We start from the raw sequence: 24,724 nt of genomic DNA on the forward strand, positions 1-24,724 counted from the left end.
TCTTAACACCAGTTACACTCTTGGTATCGATTTATGGTGCGTACGTGTTCTTAAAATCCGAAATAAAAAAAAATAAAGCACAAAACCTACTCTATTTGTGATGTGGGGTGAAGCCGGGATAATCCCCCCGCGGTGGCGCCGACCGGTCCGGCCCGATGTGGGACAAATGCCGACGCACTGCCTCGGACTATGTACTTGACTACTATAATCGCAATATACGATGAAGCGAAAAGTCACGGCTAACAGACTAACTATCCATGTGACTTATTTAATGAAACTCATAATAAAATTGTCCACTATTCAATTTATACTAATATTAAAAAGCTCAAGAGTTTGTTTGTTTGTCTGTTTCTTTGTTTGTTTGTTTGTTTGCGCTAATCTCAGGAACTACTGGTCCGCTTTGAAAAATTATTAGTGTTAGTGCTTTTCACAAATGCCTTGAAGGTGTTGAACATAGACGCCGTAAGGGTTTCCACTTTTACTGTACCTACGGATTACAATTTTAGATGCAATACTTGTTATATTAATTATATTTACTAGCCGAGAGACGTCTGCGACGTCGTCTGCTCTTAGACCTCCTCAATCTGGCTATGTTTCAAAATCCGTTCTTAGTGGACGTCTACTTACTACACTACCTCCCTGCCAAATTTCATCCTTTTACGTTAAGCGGTCATCGAGTTTTCGTGAAAAAGTCACCATTCGCTTTTATTTATTTAGATATAATTAATATTAATACAAGAGGTTTACTACACGAGGGATGTACTTGTGAAGGTTCCAACCCAAAAAACAATGCAACCAACCACCAAAATTGGAGAAACATCGCAACCACGACCACTCTACCAAAAGTGCATGACTAAGAATAATAAGCATAATACGATAAATGAGTTTTAATTTTACCGACATTCATTTTTTTCAGTAATAATAAGGCATTAAGGTTCTTACCTCTAGCATTGTCTGTTATTATGTCAATTATCATGTAGATTATATTCAAATTGGAAAAGGCAAGTTTTCAGCACATTCAGCAGTTAATAAAAAGGTAAAATGTATCGATAAACAATATAAAAAGCCTTCAACTATCGAGCCCTAACCGAGCTTCGTGTTTCGTTTGAGATTTGTATCAGGTTGCTACTGAGCTACCCACATTATGGGGCTTCGTGCACAGTTTAGGGTTGACAATTAATATGTATTTTTACGTTTTACCCGACTAAGAGACGCAAATTATTGATAATATATTCATCAGTATTTTTTTCTTCTCCTCGAAATACAGGTATGCTAGTTTCTTTCTTAATCTTGCTCGTTCTGTTTTAAGGAGTTTTAGCAATCTAATAAAAGCGATATATCTCACTTTACATTGTTTTATTATAACACCGGTCCCCAATCGGGATTAGGCTTGAAAATTTCATCAACATCATCATCATCATCATCATCATCAGCATCATCATCATCATCATAATCAGCATCATCATCATCATCATCATCATCAACATCATCATCGTCATCATATCAGCTAATAGACTTCCAAACATCACAATCCTGAGGCCGACCAACACTGCGCTTTCTAACAGTTATCATCATATTTTATCTGGATTACAAATTACAATGATTTTCTCGTCCGCTAGTATTACATAATACAACATTTGCTATAAGTATGTAGGTAAAAATTCTAGGAACATCACTGTTTTTTAAATAATATATTTTTTTATTTCACACAACCCTTGTCACAGAAATAATGTCCGAGCTGTTTATATTATACAGGGTTACGTAACCTAAACACGCAATAAATGTTTTTTTTTTATTTCCAAACAGCTCCATAATAACTTCGTTATTAAAAAATAATATTAAATGTCAATGCTGTTTTCGTTACTTATACAAGAAATCTTTGACTAAGTCTCGATAATAGTTTGTACTGCGTTTGTAGTTTGTACTGCGTTAGAGTGACGTAGTCTTTTTATCATTCAACATACGCCGCTGGAGAAAACGCCACATCAAAATCAGTTATAGTTAGGTCAATACATAAAACAATCACCAGTGTTGGTCACGGAAAGTCCTCTGAGCTCCGAAAATATACAAAATTCCACGATCCATTGTGTATAGTGTGCACTAACTGAACGAATAAGCCTTTCAATTCTCTTTGATATGGCTGCCATATCGGAAACCAAAACGCTCGACATAAGCGGTTTAATATTGCGGAGGATCAATAGGTCGGGCTCAAAATAAATGGAACAATGGACGAGACGGTATCAGTGCAACCGCTTAAAATGCTTTCCGTGTTCCGACGCGTCCGGTGACCGACGGACGAGCTGTCCGGAAGTAACACATACATACTTAACATACAATCACGTATAACCGACCAAACATTGCACTTAGCAGGGTTAAGATTATCTCGGTCATTTATCACGACTAATAGTTCCATGAGGATGCTGTGTAGTTGGAATATCGATAACTAATCAGTTGGTTATTATGATTGCTCTGGTTAACTAACAATTGACTATTGATAGTGAATGAATGGAGCTTTAGAGCTCCCAGTGGCGTGCAGTTTATGTACGCATAAATGCGCTGCCTACCCTGTGGATTCATTTCGTATCTAATCGTATCTAATATCGTATCGTATCTAATAAAAAATAATTTTCCATTTTATCCAATTTGCAAGCTTAATGCTTAATAAGCTTTGCAAGCATAAGAAATAGATTTCACTCTGGATTAACACATAAGCTACTTTTCATCACGGAAAATTTATAGATCCCGAGAGATTTGTGAAAAACTAAATTTCACGCGGATGTCCGCTAGAGTCTCCGGCGTCCGCTAGTGTAAACATAAAGTAATATGATGTACTAGCGGACGATATTCAGTTTTTCACAAATCCCGCGGGAACTTTAAATGTTATCGGGATAAAAGTAGGACTGTGTTAATCCCGGCTCTAATATCTATTTCAAATTTGAGTTAATTCGGTTCAGTAGTCGCGGCGTGAAGAGTAACAAATATTCATACCATTAAATCATCAGTATTTTGCAAATCTCGGGAAACCATAGATTTTTCCTTTTGACTTTTCGTGACAAAGTAGCCTATGTGTTAATCTAGAGTAAAATCTGTTTCCATTCCAAATTTCAGCCAAATCGCTTCAGTAGCACACACACAAACTTTCGCCTTTAAAATATTGGTGTGAATGCTAATGAACGTATATACTACGTAAAATATAGGTAGAATACATAACATAGGTATGTTATATCTATGCACCAACCCATAAACCAACAACAATGACAATTACCTTATCTAACTAACCAAATATTTAACTCGTATGAAAAATAATGGTCATGTCAAACCATTAATTTCACTTATAAGCAGGATGTGAACGTTTGGTGGAGATTGTGGTGATAAGCTTAACGCTTTTAACGTTAAAACGAAACGCTCAATAAGACCTTACACTTGAAGGTGCGACATATTTTATTCATGAACAGAAGAGCCATGTTGACATCGTAATAAATTTCGCTCTATCGATTGAATAATGTTCAGCATATTTCCAAGACACTTTAGTAGGTACATGTTCTTTTATTTATTCATTTAACCTTGATTAACTATGTTTTCTATAACATTGAACTATATGTTTCTTAATGTTATCAAAGAATTGGACTACAAAAACCTGGAAAAGTGTTTTCAAAAAGGCTCTATCAGAATATTTAATTGAAGCTTCAAATAGGCACATCTTGTTTAAGAGTACAGACAAGTAATAATCATCATCATCGTCATTATCAACCCATATTCGGCTCACTGCTGAGCTCGAGTCTCCTCTCAGAATGAGAGGGGTTAGGCCAATAGTTCACCACGCCGGATTGGACTTCACACACGCATAGAATTAAAAAAAATCTCTTGTATGCAGGTTTCCTCACGATGTTTTCCCTTCACCGTTTGAGACACGTGATATTTAATTAAAATTAGACAACCAAAAAGTTCTAAATTACTTAATGGATACCTAATGCAAAGATAAAATAATAAATCCAATGCCCAAATATGAGTATTTATAAATCATTAACAACCCATATTCGGCTCACTGTTGAGCTCGAGTCTCCTGTCAGAATTAGAGGGGTTAGGCCAATAGACCACCACGCTTGCCCAATGTGGATTGGCAGACTTCACACACGCAGTGAATTAAGAAAATTCTCTTGTATGCAGGTCTCCTCAAGATGTTTTTCCTTTATCGCTTGAGACTTGTGATATTTAATTTCTTAAAATGCACACAACTGGAAACTTGGAGATGCATGCCCCGAACCGCATTCGAACCTCACTCCCTCCGGAATCGGAGGCAGAGGTCATATCCACTGGGCTATCACGGATTAAGTAATAATAATGATTCTAAATTACTTAACGTATATCTAATGTAAAGATACAAATCATATTCAGCTCGCTGTTGAGCACGAATCTCCCCTCAAAATAAGAGGTAATCCCTCTAAGTAAGAGGCTAATAGCTTACAACGTTGGCCCATTGCGGATTGGTAGACTTCACACACACGTAGAGAACTAAGAAAATTCTCAGATATGCAGATTTCCTTCGCAGAAGATGTTTTTCCTTCACCGCTTGAGTGATAATTAATTTCATAAAATGCAAATAACTGCAAATTTGGAGGAGCACGTAACCAAATTAAAATCTATGCCTTCCGAATCATATCCACAGTCCACTGGGTTATCACGGCTATGTTATAAATGTTTTTTTTTTGACATGACAACATCTTATAATTCGATGGAGCCGGCTGCACAGTCTAAACAAGATGACGTCATGCGTCGTTCCCTCGGTGTAGGGTTGCCAACTTTTTTTTTACAAGAAATAAAGTATATTCTGGTCTATTAAGATTATTATTAAACAGTATTTTAGAAAAACGAACATTTTCTTTTGAGAAATTCATCAATCCAATAGTATTTTCTTATGACGTTGTCACGTTCAACTATCGTCAGTAAACCGACTTTACAGACAACCGATCTTTACATTTGCAAGGGTGTGTCAAAAATAAATTGTATGTGATAAAATGACATTAGATAAAAACGATAAATCTTGGGCTTCACAAAAGCACTTACGCTGTATTATATTTTAATGTCAGGGCGCCCCCAAAAAGTTATCGTGAGTAAGCAAATTGTTTCTCTAATGCATCTCCCCAAAGACGCCTAAGCCAAGTCCCACATGTTATGCTAAAATAGTTTTTGTAGTTATGTAAATATGTATTTGCAAACTATTGTACGCGTTGCGAAACTTTTTGCTAGTTTCTATAGAGACACAATAAAGCTTTTAAATGCGGCAGCATTAAAGGCAGCAAAGACCTTTGGTAAAGGAGAAACCCGAAATTAGAATGTTAGTCGAAATGAAAATGATCAAGAGAGAAAATGAGCTGAATTTATTATTTTCATACTGATCTGGATATAAATGATTAAATCATTGAATATATTTTTGATTTTCTTAATTGATAAAAATCAATTATGATTTAATAATTGATTCTTATTGTCACTGTCTTGGACCCCAGCCCAAAGTTAAAACTGTGATTGATCTTATAGGTATAATGAATGGAGATCATAAAGTATTAAAATTATGTTTCACTGCCACATTATAGCCAGTAGACCACGTTACAGTAATAATAATAATAAACAATTTAGCAAAAATTAACTTCCAACTTAAATGTACTAATATTACTAAATGCAATATTGTATTACCTGCAAACCTTTCAAGTAACAATTAACATAATAAAAGGTTAGAATTATTGCCTTCATTGAATCGAATTGCTGCAATTTCTCATTTTTAATTACATTATCAATCTTTTAAGTGATTCTATTGTATGGAGCCACTTACTTAAAAGCCTATATAGATTATACATGCCTTCTTTTCAGTGTTGTTAGTCATCGTTCCAATATTGCAAGCAGATAGATATTAATTGGTCCGAATTAAAGAACGCAATGAACGTGGGACTACGGTGTTAATTAACTGAATACACAGAGGAAATACCTACTCACTTTATGTAACTTGATACTGTGTAAAAGCTCTGCTATAGTTTAATTTAAGATTGATTTAATAGGTTTAATTAGGAGAGTTAATTCAGTTGTCTGTTTCTCTATATAATTAAGTTTTGGGTAAATTTTAATCATAATTTAGGAAGGAGGTATTTAAATATTCAGTTGATTTATAATTAAGAACTTAAGTAAAATTAGGGCCTAAACCCTCTCATTCTGAGAGTAATATCGTGCTTAACAGTGAGCCGAATATGGATTGGCAATGATGAAGTGAATTAATTAAATGGTTAATTTGATATTTTGTTAGATTGATTTACTAAGAATTAGGAGTAGGTTGTACCTAGTTTTTAGTCTATCAAGAAATATAAAAATAGAGAAGCCAGGTAACCTGTACCTCTTAGCAAAAACACAAGAAGAAATGTCTCTTGCAATGTAAAAGACATTAAAGTTCGATTAATTTATTAAACCGTAGCCTTTAATAATAATTTATAAGCTAATGATAAAATCAAGCTTTAATAATAATTAATTAGCCAGACACAGGCTTGGTAGTAATCGATTTTAATAAAATACAACTTAGAATGTACTCATCATCATCATCATCATCATCATCATCATCATCATCATCATCATCATCATCATCATCATCATCATCATCATTAACAGCCGATGGACGTTCACAGCTGGACATAGGCCTCTTAGGTCTTCCAAACAAAACTATCAAAACTAAAAATAATAGAACCAATCGTATAGATATTAGCTTAACACATTCAAACTCTAAATAGTGAATGTCAATTTAACGTTTGTGATATATAAGAAAGATAAACAAAACATAACACAACCAGTAAAACAAACATTCTGATCACAATCGCAATTTTAGACAAACCCGTTTATGAATACGTCTCTGTTAATACGAATGTTCGTTGCACAATCCAATCTCCTAAGCACACATGGTGACTTCATAAATCTCACGTCAAATCGTCAGAGGCCGGCCGTGTGTCATAAATACAGCGAGTATGTGTGTCAAAACATGGGGATTTCGGGTTCTGTCTCCCGCGTCAGAGGCGGGCGCGGCGACGCCAAGCGAGATAATGAAAAAAGAGATTTATGATCAAGTGTAATCAAATTTTATTACTGTAGCATCCCCCGCGCTATATAATACATATAGATATTTTATCGTTTGACAATATATTTTTTTTAGATCATTGTGTCAAGTCAAGGAACGATAATTGACCCGCATTTCGTGCCAACACGTTACCATGTAATAAAGCATTTGTGGAAATCTCTCTTTAATAAAACGGTTACATATTAAGCTGATGTAAAAGCCGAGTGTAGCCAAGTTTCGTTTGCCAAAGAGGCCGCTATCGTAAGTCGCATTTCCATAAAGTTTTCAGCATGAAATGTAGTGTAATATGGCGGCTGGAACACAACCGATTCTAACGCACTGTGGAATAACAACTCGCCCCCACCCCATCCCACTGGCCTTCATCCTTCGCCTGCCTGACCCAATTACACACAACATATTACATTTTTAAGCTCTTGCACATATCTGCTTAAGCAAGAGAGATATAAAGAAGAAACAACCGAAATTACCCAGTGCGTTATCTTTTATTTTAGTCGTATATAGTTACGCGGTTACGCCTCACAGTTTCACCCGCGTAGTTCCCGTTTTCGTGAGGTTACTGGGATAAAATATAGCCTATGACACTCACATATAACGTGGCTTTCTATTGCTAAAAGAATTTTCAAAATCGGTTCAGTAGATCCAGAGATACCCCCTACAATACCACAAACTTCATCATATCAATCGATGGACGTCCACTGCAGGACATAGGCCTTTTGTAGGGACTTCCAAACATCACGATCCACAAACTTCACCTCTTTAAAAATATTAGCCTACATAAAGATAATCTTAGATTGTGTTAGTTTCATATAACTCAAATCTCATTAAATTTTATAAAAGAATTTTAAGTGTACTGAAACTGTGGACATCGAGTTAATTAAATTATGTTTTGTTAAGATAAGACGCAAGAAGCGTAGGTAGTAGGTACCTACTGTACGTAAGTCGTTTGTTAGGACATTTTAAAAGTTTAACAAGACCAATTAATTAATAACAGACACCCTGACAGTGCATTTATCTTTTGCCATACAGCAATTATGGTGTCGAAACCGGCGCAAGGTGATTAAGTTGACCTTTTATGTTTATATTTTGATTATATGGTGGAATGAACTTTTAACACGCCTGATATACATATTTTATTATTCATTGACAACTTTATATGCTTTCTTATGTTGATTAGACATTGTTAGTTTATATTGACTATTCATCTATTTTAGTTTGAACCTAATGTGGAAACCAGACTACAATACCTTCCACCGATTCCAATTAAAATCATGTTTGTTTGTTTTGTCCGCGAATAATAATTAAAAAAAACCTAATCAACGGGAAAATATTCCATCGAAGTAAATTGAATGAAAATATACGTTCGTTATTGTTCACGGGACAGAATAATATACAATAACAAAACACACAAAAGTACTTTTGCTCATAAGGTATATTACCTATTAATTTACTGAATGGTCCTTTCAAAATATTTTACCAAAAACAATCTCGAAATGACCCTCCGATACTGAGAGTACGTACAAAAGGGCCTGCCAAGGGTGCCCGTTAAAAGGGCTTCCTCGTGTATTAAGTGCAAGGGCTTGAATTAGTTATTCAGTTGACTATAGTCCCCCAATAGCTACTCTATCATTATCGTTTTACTGAGCACACGTGTCTGACTTTTGCAGGGTCCTTCAAGGTCGATAATTATAATCTACGCAGATTTTGTTCCTTTAGTAACTACCCTCTATTGTTTGGCTTTTAAATGGCTGGCGTTCCGTTTTGGTTGACTCATCTTGTTTGTTAGATAAATGTGTTAGGTGAAATCGCATGTACTAAGCTTTTAACTTGCCCTGTTAGTAGTGAAATCTTTGAAGCTTTAAAGCGAATTACAACATTTTCCTCACTTTCCATTGATTGGGCTTTAAGATATAATAATATAGATAGTCAGGGATCCGTAGAACATCTTGTACAACTGATTACTATTGCGTGGTACATCTCGTTCCGACGCTCAGAATTTTTTATTTCCTGGCAACTCAGTTAGCTACCAGAATCAAGAATTATCGTAAATAAAAAAGTTAATCGTCTCATCAAGTTGAAGCTACTCACGAAAACTTAACTTGATAGTAATCAGTTGTACAAAATGTCTACGGATCCCGGACTAAAAGTAAGTATAATTGGAATGGCATTAGAACAAAGACGTAAGTAGGCCCCCGGATTGCAAGGACCCCTTACGTGTGAAAGCTAAAATTAGTAAAATGTAATCCTCAATCTCCTTTGGTTTGAAGAACGTATGAATTCCTGTATATAAGAAATGTTTACCCTTCATATCGGGCCCCCACTAATTTAGATACATAAAATGTACATCGGAAATTAACAAACAACAAACAGCATGCAATGGCATGCATTATATTGGTATTGGTAGAATCAAATATTAAAAACTAACCTTTACTTATCCACCCTTTTAGACACGCAAGCACTTCTACTGCTTTTTAATAGAATCAAAAGTTTCAATACATTTATTGTAACTACGTTACTAACATTTTAAACCAATTCTCATGTTCGAAAGCACTTAGTACAGAAATTGGTCCTTGAAAGTTGTAAATCAGAGTAACAAAAAACTATCGGACAACTAAAACCAATTTTAGGTTCTCTCAAAGAAGTTAGACGAACGAGATTGCTATGTAATGACTTTTATAAAGCTTTTTTCTATTTCTAGCATTGTAAATAAGATAGATTTATATTATGTTTGAACAGTTTATTAATTCATATACTAGTTGTATTACTATGTACTGTAACTATTGTACTAGTTTGAGTTAAGTAGTTGATAATATGAAAAAATAATTTTGCGGTTAAATAAGCTATCCATTTGTTAAAGGTTACTTTTAAATGTTATAATTATATAGTTATTATAAATTACAGTATTGAGTCAACCCTTATTGACCCTATATTCGTTCCTATATATTTCTACAGAGAAAAGCTTTAACTAACATCGAGCTTTTCTTGGCTGTTGGATCAATAGTCGGATACAGAAGGCAGTGATCCTTGAGACGGCGCGTATTGTGAGGAAGTTCCTTACTGTGGAGTCCTGATCACTTGCTTGTTCCCTCAAGCTCCACAAGAGGATTTATACAAGGATAGAGGAGGTAGGGTTTTTTTATATTTTTTATTAAAACGAGGTTATACAGGATGCCCCGTAAATAGCACGACATACCTACTTTGCAGGGTACATCTAGTCCTACTTATATAACGAAATATTTGCTAGCCGAAATTTTAGGGTTCTAAGATATATTATTTTTTCTCCGAAATACAAAAATACTTTATATTGAAAAAATATTAAATTTACATTAGTTGAAACAACTATTTTATTTAAAAATTATTATCAAGTATAAAATCAAAGCTTAAGTAATTTTTCAGCACATGGTACGACTAAATTTCACTTTTGTGTTTTGGAGTAAAATGAATATAACTTGAAAACCGTAATATTTCGGCTAACATATATTTCGTTACTAGTAGGCCGTGACGTGAGCTATCACCTTGCAAAGTATGTCGTACTATATGGAACATCCTGTATAAATTACAGGAATACTACCTTTTGTTTTTTAAACCGATTTCTATAAGATTAATTACACATTGCCAGTTAATCAATTGATTCAGAGCTCTACCCGGCCTTTGATATAACAAAAAATCAACGGTTTTTCGCCGCCAGAGGTAATTGGAACCGGATTATCCAAGTTCGGCGAAATACCTACTGATTAGCGTTGAGGGATAAGCCGATGCGATCTCTTCCCACAAAACGGGTTTACGTTGTATTAGTTCTACAGTCTATGAAATATTATCGTCAACAATCTTGTTTTCTTTAGCTTTAGCTTTTAGATTATTAGCTGTTGGTATGGCAGATTTTAATAATTTATTCATATTAAATTTAATCAAATAGAACCAAAACACGCCTGGTCCAGGCACTTGTTCGATTTTCCTTTATGGTGTAGAGACGTGGACTATTCACGCCAGAGAAAGACAAAGATTTGATGCGTTCGAGATGTGGTGTTTTAAACGAATGTTACTGGTACTGTAATGGGTCAATTCCCTAAGGGAATTGACCAAATCACGGAGGATGATAAAATAACAACACGATTTTATCTTTTCCCTAAATAAATCTAGTGAATTAAACAAATCCCTGAAGTGGTTCAGTAAAATGACAGGTTATAACCTAAATACTGACGTTTGTTTACGAACAGATTTATGGGTGGTTTAAAAAAAATTCGGTCGGGGTACTCTGAGTCGGGGAATTCACTAATTTGTTTAGGGAAAAGATACAATCGTGTTGTTATTTTAACATCCTCCGTGATTTGATCAAATCCTTAAGGGAATTGACTAAATGCCTGTTTTTATCATATCCCAGCGACATATGAATTCTTTCACAGCTTCAAATTAAAACATGTCTCTCAACCATCTGTCTACAGCGAATTCTCAGTTATTTTGGACATATCACACGCCGTGGTAACGACAACTTGGAAAAAAATATTGTAGTGGGAAATGTTGAAGACAAACGGCCACGAGGTAGATCTCCAACCGATGTTCGGATCTTCTCAAGGAAACAGGAGCCCGCACCTTTTACACCTTCCAAATGGCCAGCGATCGTAGGTACTCGATGGAGGAGCATTGTATACCAAAAGATGACTCGCCAAGGTGGTCACGATCCTCAGTCATGAGGGACTGGAGAGAGTATTAAACTCTACTTTCTTCAAACTTGTCCGGTTATAAGCTTCGACCGTAGGGTGGTAACTAACCAGTTAACCCACCTTACCAGTAAAGACGTATCACCAAGCGATGTAGTCATAATATAATACCTATAAATTAAAATAAGGATCTGTAGCCATGTGGCACGTCGATTCTCTTTCTACAGACACTAACGCTTCGGAAATTAAAAAATGTATGGGAAAAACTTCACTATCGAGAGGTCACAGGATCAAGTTGTCGATCGTATCTGTCATTTAACATTTTGTTAGTTGTCGAAGCGTTAGCGTTTGTAGAAAGAGAACTGACGTGTAGCCATGGCTAAAGCCTCAGGTGAAATTGCAGGCAAGCGCTAAAGTTAGACAAACATAAACTTGTACTGGACTGGGTACCTACCAGGGGTACGTCAGCTCTTTGCGAGTTCAGTTATATTAAATTTTAAAGTTTTAGTCATTATTTCTAAGCTTCTTAGTTCTTATAAACCATAAAAACTGTATCCATTTACGTAAATCCTCTATTTAAAAGCGTACGATATTTTTTCTACGCATTTATATGAAAAAGCATTCGACATTTGCAATGTAAAAAGCTCTTATGCGGAGACTAACCTCAGTACGTCTGATGCACACGACCCGGCCGTCCTTCACTTAACATTTACGGATTAAGAAAACGAATCACAGACTATTTTATCACATACTGATAGCCTTTACGATGTCGCAATAAATTGCGATGACGCGAAACATTAATACTTAAGTATCTTCATAATACGAACACCGCACTCAAATAGAAAATTAACCGTAAAAGTCTATGCTCTTGTCTATGGTATAAGGTTATACCATATAATTATAGGGTCGTAGGACTGGCAACGAGCCCAAGGTACGAAGGGCCCAGCTTCCGAGGCCGTAAGCTCAGGAGTAATACAACATTTAGAAAATGTACGTGACGACTTTTCTGGGGAATGAATTCGTTACGAGCATTTAGAAAGAAACAACAAAATACTGCTATCCTAGTAATGTACCTTAGACAGTTCCTTACATTGTAACACTTTTATTTATTTTTTTATTTATTATATTATTGAATAATTTATTATATTCAATAATCAAGATTATATTGACATTAGTGATAGAGCCGGAACCTTTTTTACTTGTATTGAAAGGTTTTAAAACCGCAAAGTATGTATTATGCTATATACATGTTATGTTATGTTCTATATTATGTTATGTAAAAGTTACATATTACTATGTAGATAAGGAAAGGAATTTGTAAAATTTTTGTTCAAAACAGGAGTTCTCTTAATGTATGCGAGAATATAAACTCGGGCAATGTGTAACACGATTCGGATTGTTTCCAGCTCTGGGGGAAAATTAAAGAAGATTCATTCGCACCTGGGAAATCTTACTCGCGAAGAATGCTCAGTGGTTTATCCCGCACCGAGTCAGATATATGGCGGGCATTATGACCCTATCTATTCTGGCCTGTAAGAATATTAAACTTAATACAGCATGCATAATAGGTACGCCCGAGATGGTGACGTGAACCTTATTCGTGTAATTTTATACGAAATTTTTATATTAAACCAATTTTTTTCTACCAAGTCTAGCTTAATTTTATTACTTTTTATGGGATACGGATACGGATATACGGATTTCGGCGCATATCTTTACGTTTTATTTAAAAAAGAGACGTGATAGCCTAGTAGATAAGACCTCGGCCTTTCGATTCGGAGGGCGTATGTTCGGGGCATGCACCTCTAACTTTTCAGTTATGTGCATTTTAAGAATATCACTTGTCTCCAACGGTGAAGGAAAAATAACATGAGGAAACCTAGACACTTAAGAATTTCCGTAATTCTATAAGTGTGTGAAGTCTGCCAATCCGCATTGGGCCAGCGTGATTTGCCTAACCCCTCTCATTTTGAGAGGAGACTCGTGCTCATCAGTGAGCCGAAAATGGGTTGTTAATGATCAATTAGTAAATGGCAAGTTAAGCATGGGATTGCACACAAAACATTACTTGGATCAATGCTTGCAAATAATAAGTTCCTTAGCCATGTAGCACGTCGATTCCCTTTCTACCGTTTTTCGCTTTGTCGATCGGATCTTTCATTCCCATACATTTTATTAGTTTTCTAAGCGGTAGCGTTTGTAGAAATAGAAGCGACGTGCAACGTGGTTATAGGCCCAGAACAAAAAAAACGCTAAATCTAACACTTTTAATTCTTATATATCCGTGTTACAAACCGACGAGAACGCAGGTGAAACCACAGGACGACTGCTAGTAAAGGATAATCTCGATAACTCTCCAAAGAAGATTCTAGGTAAAATGTAACTTTTTGTAACAAAACTGGCAACATTCGAATAAATTATTATATCTAATTAGTCCAAAAATCCTCTGTCAAGCAATGTGGGTTAGATCTATAAATTATACACATTTACCGATATTCCAAAGAAGAGCAATAAATAAATGGGTTATCTCTAAAGATAACGGCACCCAAACGTCATTCCTGTGAATGAAAGAGAGCAAGAATTAAGCTGTAAACGTCACTGCCATTTGCGACCGCGATCTGTTACTGTTAAGCTTAGGGTTCACTGATACAGGAAAATAATTATACAAGCTTATATGAATCGAGATACGCGACAGCGTATCAGCCAAATTCGACCGAACGCCAGCCACTTAACGCCATTTGACTCCTTAATAACTTAGAATGTATTTAATAACCACATGAAATTTGGTATGTATAATATTTTTATATTTACGTTTAATTTTAAAACTTCAATTATCCTACTATAGGTACTTTACAATAATGTAAGAAATAATAATGTTAAAATTTTAATTACTTTTATTATAGACGATTGAAACTGAAAATTACCGATTTTATTGAACAAAGTAATTTTGATTCAGAATTTGACTAACTATATCGCTAAAACCATCGCTGCTTCAATGCAGGTAAATATAGGTACGTTAAACATTTATTGTTTTAATTGGTTTCACACGTATGCTGTTTCAAAAAAAAAATAAACATGTGACTCTCCTTTTTAATCTTTTCTACCTACGATGTTGTTTCATTTTAATTTCCACTAGCAATTGAAATTGTAGAAGAAACAATTTTAATAAATTAAAAAAAGATTTTCGGGCACTCGATTGGATCGCGTGCGGTATCTAAATAAATGCAGGTCCGTGATCGCAACTGTGTACACACGCCTTAAAATGCGCTGGCGCAATACGACGAGCGTGAACCCACACCACGGCACAGATGAAAGGCGACCGCGGCGCCGGGTACTTATCGCTTTGCCTGCAGCCATTCCGTAAGCTGCTGTCAGCACCCCAAAATAGACTAAACGACTAAAATAACAAAAATACTACCAAGGTCATAAAACTGATGACAGAGATGAAATCCTTTTCGTTAAGGCTTGTACTGACATAGTTGTAACTTAACTTCATTAAGTAGTATTGGTAAAACTAGTAGAGCTATCAAAAATAGAAACAAAATTGATTATTACAAGTGCTGACTGTGCATCACTTACTGCCTTGGAAAAGCAAGCTTGATATAAGAATACAGAAGTGATGATGACAAAGTCAATATCCTAGATACATACATAAATACCTATGGAATCTAATTTACTCGACCGAACTGAGCAATCTTTATAGATCTCGATAGTCAGATTTTGAAAAAAATAATCTAAAGATACTAATATTATAAAGCTGAAGAGTTTGTATGTTTGATTGAACGAGCAAATTTTTGAGCGACTACTCAAAAACTAGGTCCGATTGGAAAAATTATTTCAGTGTTAGATCGCCCATTTATCGAGGAAGGCTATAGGCTATATATTGTCCCCGTATTCCTAAGGGAACGAGAACCACGCGGGCGAAATCGCGCGGTGTCAGCTAGTGAATAATAAGTAGTATAAGTTCTTTTGTTCAGTTCAGTTCAGTTTTGTTCAGTTCAATCGAAACTAATTCATCGACTCTTCGAGTCTTCTTAAAACTTGGTATATTATCGTCACTACAAACTACTAAGATGTTCAAAGGAAATCAATACCGGAATCCTAAAAATAAATCCAAATGCAGTCTCGATTTTGTCTGCATGTCAAAAAAAACTAAGAGCAGGCCAGGTGCGTTCAGCATCCGCCTTTTAGTTGAAAAAAAGTGGCAGTTGCAAGCCGCGACCATCTCGTTCTAATAAAAGTTTAGAGTTTTGTGCTTTACTAGAAAATACAGACCTTACTTACTACTTGAAGCAATTCTATTCTAATATTTATACGTCCACGTGAAATTAAGTTTTTCACAAATCCCGCGGAAACTATGTATTTTTTCGGGTCAAACAGTATATTATGTTATAGTATAGCCTTTATGTTGCTCAATAATTTAAATTGGTTCAACCGTTCCAAAGATTCCGGACAAACAGACAGAGACGAACAACAATTTTAAGAAGCTTGTTTTGGTATCATTTAAAAGCCCTTGATAAAGCAGTAATTGAATAATATTGAAATTACAGATTTTATTTATTTATTATATTGATGATATGCCTATCGTTGAGAGCCGAAAAGTTTGTTTGTTTGTTTAAATCCTATCTCTGAACTACCAGTTCCAGTACCATGGCATAGATTCCCTTAATAAATGTAAGGTGAGGAAATTTTGTATAATAAATGATTCTTTAAATTTCGAGGGTTTTTACACGCGGTTGTTGATTTTAACTAAAGCTCAAAATGAAGTAGGTATTACAATGCAAAATAATCTGTTTTTGCGTACCATTAGACGCAGATAACAAAAAAGTTCTCTTTTCATCAATTTTATAAAATGTGTATATATAGAAAGAAAGAAAGAAAGAAAATAAGTTTATTCGCTTTTTAGTGTCACAAACAGTACATCCTATCTTAGATATTACATGACTGTCTGTGACACCAAACAGAAAGGGTTTACAGCTCAGCATTAGCCGTTCATCGCAGGAAAGCAATGCGCAGCGCTGATTTTCAGCTGAGACCCGGGTGACGTCACAGTCAGTTATAATTATAAACTAAACATCTAATCAAAATACTTTAAATACATCCAAAATAAAAATTCATACAATAAGACACAAAATTAAAAAAAAAAAAAAAAACCAAAAACAAAAAACCTTGATAAGAGCGTATAAATAAAATGATAATAACATAAAGATAAATGCCAACATACAATAATTAATATTACATATATATATACATATAATATATATAAATAGAAATATGAATACTTATACCAATTAATAGACTGTACCTAAATGTGTTATTTGCATCTAAAGTTCCCATTAAATAATTGATGCCTCCACTGCATAATCTTCTAACTCTTTTTGTCTATATAACATGAACTTCTTCAATTTCTGAGAGAAGCTAAATTTGGATTGAGAGTCGCGAATAGGTGGCGGAATGTTGTTCCAGCATCGAGTGGCGGCATATTTAAAACTGCCCCTAAAAGCCGCAGAACAATGTCGCGGGAACATAAGAGGCTTTTTTGCGCACCTATACTGTTCTTTACAATCGCATACCCTCACTAGCTTCTCAAAAAGATATGATGGCCTACAATCCTTGAAAAGACCAAATAATAAGGAATAAAAATATCATTCTTATACTTAAATAATAAATATATATTTAAAGTATTAGCTCTCATGTTAGAGTTTCGACATTGAGAGTAAGCGATGACGGAACATAAAAGTGATTGATGATGAATGTAACCAAGAGGGAAAATTTTTCCCAACTTTTGCTTAGAAAAACCTTAGCGACTTATCAAACTGTTCGAAACAGAGTTTCATCGTCAGATAGCTGCAGGAGGAAAGTTTTATTGGAGGCCAAAAGAAAAGCTGTTAAAAAGAGTTTAACTACAAGAATATTTTTTTCACAAGATGAATAATTACTTACTATACTTACTTTAAATACAAAATTAAACAGATCTACGAGTATTCTAATATTAAAATGAGATAAGATTTAATTGTTTGTTTGCTACCATTTAATATAAAAACTAATCGACCGATTTAAAAAAATCTTTCACCATAAGAAAACTCCATATTCACCGAGTAATATAGGCTATATTTTATTCCCGTATTCCCACGGGAACGGTAACTACGCGGGTGAAACGGCGGAGCATCTGCTATTCTACACTAATATACGAGGTAAAGTTTATGGTATTGTAGGGGTAATCTCTGGATGTACTGAACCGATTTGAAATATTGTTAAACCACTAGAAAGCTATGTTATTTGTGAGTGTCATAGGCATGTCATAGTGTCATATTTTATCCCCATATTCTCACTGGAACGTGAACTACGTGGGAAAAATTTCAGGGCGGCGTCGGCTAGTCTTTCACAATGTCGTAGTCATACTGCAATATTTATTAAGTTTACTAGCCATGTCCTTCTAAGATTTTCCCACTGGTAACATCATGAGCAAGAGCACTCGTAAAAGATGCTGCAAAATTCAAACCCCGAAAGGGGCTTAAATTTATTGAATTTTATCACAATCTTTTCACAGTTTTCATCTGTTAAAAGAATAGAAAGATCTCACGAAATTATGAACAATTCAACTCCTTGGTTCAAAATAAACACTGAAGCATTTTTGGATTCGTTAGGTAGACTGTAGAGTTAAATTATGAAGCAACTACTTACCTAGATAAGATATACGAATAAAATTTTCAGATGAAGAGATTTACAGATGAAGACTTATGCCATCATATGACCATAACCATATCATCTCTTTATTTGCTCCAAATTACTTACTACTTCTGAGCACCAATAGGGATGATGACAGTTTTTTAAATTGTATATAAATTAAGAGTACGCTAATAGTAAAGCAATTTTGTAAAAGTAACAGGGTATCTGCGATCATTACTTTCGGAGCTACAGGGATTTAAAGGGTCAGATTTGCGGCGCTGCCGCGGATCCCTGAAAAACGCGCCATACAAAATGGTACGAACTTATGACGTCGTAGGCAATTAATGATCGTTAGATGTATGGGCGTTTAAACAAAACTACTAATATCTTTGTATTTTCTGCGTTTATGTTTATAGTTCATTTATTGAAAAATGTCACATTTAATGTAAGGAAGCTAAAACTGTATGAATTTTCATCTAATTACGAAAAAAAAAATAATAGATTTTGAAATTTTATGATCTTATTTATTTTGCAAATATCCAGACAATCTTTGCTTTTTATGTATAAATTAGTTAACATTGACCTTATTTACCCGAATGTATCATAAAAATCAGTATATTCAAACCTAGTCATCATCCCCATTATTTAATCAATGGGAATGATCAACCATGGACCCCCGTGTGATATAATAAGAAGGATTAAACCACCATACCATATTAATCTCCTGGCCAAGAAAATAATGGAGCGTTCTCAGGTGTCATCCCCATGTTTACCATCAAGCAAACTCTAACAAGTTATATTCAAAACTAAGAAAAGTTATTATTAGACGCTTAGAGATCGAAACACCAACGAACACTAACTAACTTAACAGTTAATCTAAGATAATTAACTAAACGCGGGTTAGTGATGATACCAGTTTGCCTGTCTGTTAAACGAATAATAGCAGTGCGCACAAATCCCAGGCATGTGGTTGAGGTTCTTTTTTCAAAGCAACCCGTCGGCCTTACACTTTTTTGTTCTACCTGCATTCAACACCTGTCGCCGAAATTGTTATATTGCTTACTCTGAATTTAGTTAATTCTGAGATGCTTTGCTTTTGTAGTAATTATGTTTAATGAGTTCTTACGACTTGAATAAAAAATACTGATTCTCAGTTGACATTATTGTATTGCGATGCTGCAAATTCAAAAATTCTGTATACAAACTCAAAATTCATTTATTTCAATAATTGCTTAATTTACATGCAATTTTGAAACGTCAAGTTTGATTTTTTTGCCGGTTCGGAAGGCAGGTTCTGCTGAGAAGAATCGGCAAGAAAGTCAACAGTTGTTCTTTTGAAAAAAATCATACACGTTTTATTATAACTAATACCTAATTTACATTTGTTAACAGTATTAAAATTTCTTTTAGTTTTACATCTTGTGTGAAGGTAGAAGCTGATCCAATTGCCTCCAAGCATCTTTATCATTAAGAAACTCATCAAATGTGTGGTAACCTCGACTAAGTAATAAATGTTTTTTAACACATTACTTAAACTTATGCAATGGCAGTCAATAAAGTCCTGCATTATTCATACAGAGCTTTTTTGTATTAGTAACCCCATGGCACGTGTATTGATCAATCAAACTTAAGTAAAATACCTAATAAATGTTCCGAAGAAATATAAACAACAATACGTATCAGAACGAGAACCTGCGATGGTCAGACATGCTTCATTTTATGAAGCTTTTACCACAGGTAAGTTAAGTACGTAGGTGCGTTAACCAATCAGCCAGTTACGGAGTTTGCACTCCAAATAAGAGCACTCCAAATTTAAAGCAATTTTAATATCCGCCCATTTTAAATCCGGCACTGGGAATCATGTCTCCTCCAGCATGGCTATTCTCTAACGATGTTTTGTATAACTCGCAAGTGCGAGTTTCGAATTCACCGCTATCTTTCTCATTCTATAGTATCGTGTTAAACAGAGAGAGATAGAGGTACCTAAATTCGAAACTCGCACTTGCGAGTTATAAGAATATCGTTACAGAATAGCCTAGCTGGCTTTAGCTTCGTGATAGCCCTTCGCGTTTAAAGTTATTTTATTTCTTTATTAATGTGTTTTTCGAAGGTTGAGGGTATGGACCCTTAAAACCTACTACCTTCCAAAGCCACCACAGTCATAACTCCTTAATTGGCTGCCTCACTTACCAACAGTAGTAGCATAGGCTGACAAAGTTTCAGCCTTCGTTAAATGAGGCATATGTGGCTATTGCAGGCTCTAAAACATTGTCAGGACAGGACTCAGTAATTTGGGCACGCACCGTACATTACAGACACGCATAAAATCGCTCTATCATTTCTCCGGAACCTTCCTACCCTCCAATTTCTTCCCATGAAAATGAGCTTTTCAGAAAATAATAATAAATAATCCCTAATTACTAAAATAAGTAGGTTATTAATTAACAACTCAAATAACTTCATGAATTCCTCCTTACAAAACAAACTCCTTGAAACAATTCCTCCTTAAATTACTGCTCTTTTAAATATAGGTAGGTAGGCATAGGAAGATATATTTCTTTTGTAGAAATCTTTATATGAAGGTAGGTAGGTAATCTATAAATTTTATAGAAACACATTTTAATTTAATTACCCATTCATCAAAATCCGCATAAAAAGAGAGACGTACCTATATACCAAGTATGTAAGTAGGTACCTAATGTAATATATGTAAATATTAAATATTTTTTTTCTAAATAATAATAATTATTAAATAGCAAATAATAAAAATCTGTATATTTAAGTACTTAAATAATACCTAGTACTTAACTACTAACTACATACAACCTACGTAAGTATGAAACTTTTGGGGCCACTCTGTAGAAAACGTGAAAGCTCGCAGTCTTATCAATCGAGTCTCACGAACTTTACTTTGGCTCATGCCCTTTAACCTAACCTATCATACTAACTAAATACATAGAGCAAAAGCATAATAAAAAAGCTTAATAAAGTTTCTTTTCCTTACCTGTCAGCAGGAGCAGAACCAGGCGCCGCATCTTGGAATCCTATTTACGTGTCTCTCACGCGTCAGGCAATTTACGAAGACGGTACAGCCATTTCATCAGACAAACCCGGTCAAGCCAATGTTTACGCGACTCAGCTGACGTCTTTACGTTCGCTAATCAACCACACACTTGCACTGCGGGTCCCGCACGCTGCAGTGTCAACGGCACAAGCTCGCGAGAAAAACTGGACACCCGGCGAAAGCTGGCCTTTCGAGCCGTTTGAAATGGCAGCAAAATCGCGTGCCGACAACAAATGGGGAAGTTATTCATTCATGATTTAAAACATCGCGTCCGAAAGCTGGTTGACAGATATGCACTGCGATGAAAACATTACACATGGCTCGAGCGGAGAGCTTCGCACGCGATCGTAGCGCTCGGCGGTCGACTCGCGAGTTGCGTGAGTGGGCCGGCTGCGGGGAGCGGGGCGCGCGCGCGGGGGCGGGGTACGCCTGCGCCGCACCTCACCGCACCACCACCAGTATTGACCGACGACGCCTCCTTCCCACATCGAACATCCTTAACTAGGCACTACGAATTCTCCTTTGAAGATTCCCCTAATTCCTCCCTCCGTTCTAGAGACGCCACGTGTAGAATTTACAGGCGTCTGAAGATTTCCCATTTTTCTTTTCAGTTGTCGAAATTTTCTTTTTCTCTTGCTTGAAGTGATATTTTTCTGTAATCAGTATTTGTTAAAAAAGGGTTATAGTAAAGTACAACTTAGACAATTTACTGCAAGTATTTTAATTTCTGAAGATTTTAATAATATTTTTTTTTACAATCTACCTACATAACAATAAGCTTAAGCCATGCCAGAACACCTCCGCGCTAATGGAAACAGACTCAATGACGAGAGGTTATATGTTCGAACCCCACCCGCTGGACTAATTGTCGTACCCACAGAACAGGAAAGGTTAAAGCTAACATGGTCATACCCAAGGGGCATAGCTACCGCCGTATCAATGATACGGTGCTCTAGAGTCTCTTTACATGTGAAATTAAAAATTAGTAAAATGTAATCCACACAATCTCACTTAATCTGGTGCTCCTCGGGAAAAAACTGTGGAGTTTTCACTTCAGAAATGACAAAAGTATAGTAAAAGTAAAGTAAAGTAAATCTAATCTAATTTTTCCCTGGTTAAGAGTGCGCCCCTAATTTGGAAACAGGGTTAAGTAACTGTCATAGGTATTTATTTTAAGCGAGCATTTTTATTTCTTTTGCGAGAAATCTTTACCCTTCATTTGGGCCATAATTAATGTTGCTATAAGGCCCAAGGCACGCTACGCCAATGTTAGGTACATTGGCGTATCTACCCTATCTATGCCTAGCACAGTATTTTCAACTTTTTTTTTATTATACAAGTTAGCCCTACAATCTCACATCTCACCTGATGGTAAGTGATGATGCAATCTAAGATAGAAGCGGGCTAACTTGTAACTTGTTAGGATGAAAATCCACACCCCTTTTGGTTTCTACACGACATCGTACCGGAAGGCTAAATCGCTTGGCGGTACGTCTTTGTCGGTAGGGTAGTAACGAGCCACGGCCAAGCCTCCCACCTGCCAGAACTGGACCAACTAAGAAAACCTCAATCGAACCTCCGTTAAGTAAATCCACCGCGCATACCACTGCGCCACGGAGGCCGTCAAATTGGAAGGATACGGGAATATTGGTCGTAAGACAAATAACGTAGGATTAGTTTACGTTTCATAGGTAGAGATAAATTCGTGGTAACTTTTTTTTAATAATAAATATGAAAATGTATGTAAATATTAATTTGAATACCTACACTTTCACGTTAAAATGTTACGTGCAAAATAACACCGAGTAATTAATGTAATTTGCGTAAATTATTTTGGAAAATGGAAAACTCAATCTTATATTTTCATACGCAACCGCCGCGTCCAAATTCAAATTAGGTATACCTAGGCTACCTACTTATATACCATCACGCCTCATTGCCATAGGGGTAGGCAAAGGTATGTACCGACATATATGCAAATAAGGTAGGTAAGTAGTTGGTCTCCTGACTCTATTTGCTCTATGGTTGCGAAACTGGGAAGTAGAAAGAAAGAAAGAAAAGAAAGAAAAATGCGTTTATTTCAAAATTATGCCACACATCACAATATCTCCAGTACACCATGACATCCAGGACAATACCCTGCGATGTGTGGCATAACCCAGAAAATGGCCCTAGCTCAGCATAATGCTACGTGACCATTTGAATTTGGACACGAGGTAACGACACGAAGTAGGTAAGTACACGGTTAACTTCGTAAATAAGCTACAAGACTTGATCTGTGTATCCTGGCCTAACCCTCTTACATTTGACCAAATAAAACGCAGAAAATGGTATTGGATAGGTCATTCTTTACGCCGAACATCGAGTGTTGTACAGGAGTCCTTCTAGTGGTACTCTAGAGGGTGCAAGCGAAAACATGGCAAACCAGAGGCTACTTGAAAGCGGTCCATAGAAGCGGAGATGGAGGCTGCCGATCTGTCCTGGATTGGGTTTATAATGCAGACCTAGATCCGGTTAAAAATAATAATTTCGGCCGGTCTACAGGTGTAAATAGACTCAAAGAAAGAAGTTACCTAAGTATCCTAACATTAATAATATATAATATTAGATATAATGATTTCAAACGCAAAAGTTTTTATTCATGTATTCATTACGCAAATACACTTTATCACGCAAAAAATACTAAACGGATTTTCCTGAAATTTTGAATTTGGAATAGAGATTACCCTGGGTTACACAAAAGGAAATTGTTGTAATGGAAAATCCAGTTTCAGCGGGATCCGTGAAAAACTGAATTTTACGCGGGCGAAGTCGCGGTAGTCCTCTAGTTAGTAATAATTGATATTGACTCTTCATTATGCGTTTATGCGCTTTTGTTACATAACCTCATTATAGCACAAAATGTTTAATACAGCATACGGCGTTGCTCTATTTGGACAAGCTAGATAAATAGAGAGAATACTTAATGACGTCATCACAGTTCCTTGCCAATTTCAGAACGTCAAGCTTAATGTAAGGACAATTTATTTAAGAGGCATAGATATTAAGGTATACCTACCTACTATAATAGTTGGTACCTACTAGGTACTTAGATATTACGTTTCCGTAACTTTTTCTACTCTTCTGTGTTACTGTTACACAGGAAAAGTAGCGTTTTAGGTAGGTACCTACCAGTGGCGAATAATGGAATTTAGATGAAGGTAAGCCGTCGTGTGTCGTGAATATGCA

General features: G+C 35.7%; 1 protein-coding gene across 1 annotated transcript in view; it reads right to left on the bottom strand.

Annotated features, from left to right (window-relative positions):
- Positions 1–21,882, bottom strand: part of LOC112054731 (transmembrane protein 132E) — a 140,107-nt gene extending 118,225 nt beyond the window's left edge. The window contains exon 1 of the mRNA XM_052881784.1: positions 21,437–21,882. Coding sequence (XP_052737744.1) covers positions 21,437–21,467 — 31 coding nt within the window. The 5' untranslated portion in view covers positions 21,468–21,882. The remainder of the gene's footprint in view (positions 1–21,436) is intronic.
- Between the last annotated feature and the right edge of the window lie 2,842 nt (positions 21,883–24,724).

The sequence above is a fragment of the Bicyclus anynana genome, chromosome 5, assembly GCF_947172395.1.
Source record: "Bicyclus anynana chromosome 5, ilBicAnyn1.1, whole genome shotgun sequence".
Lineage (NCBI taxonomy): Eukaryota > Metazoa > Arthropoda > Insecta > Lepidoptera > Nymphalidae > Bicyclus > Bicyclus anynana.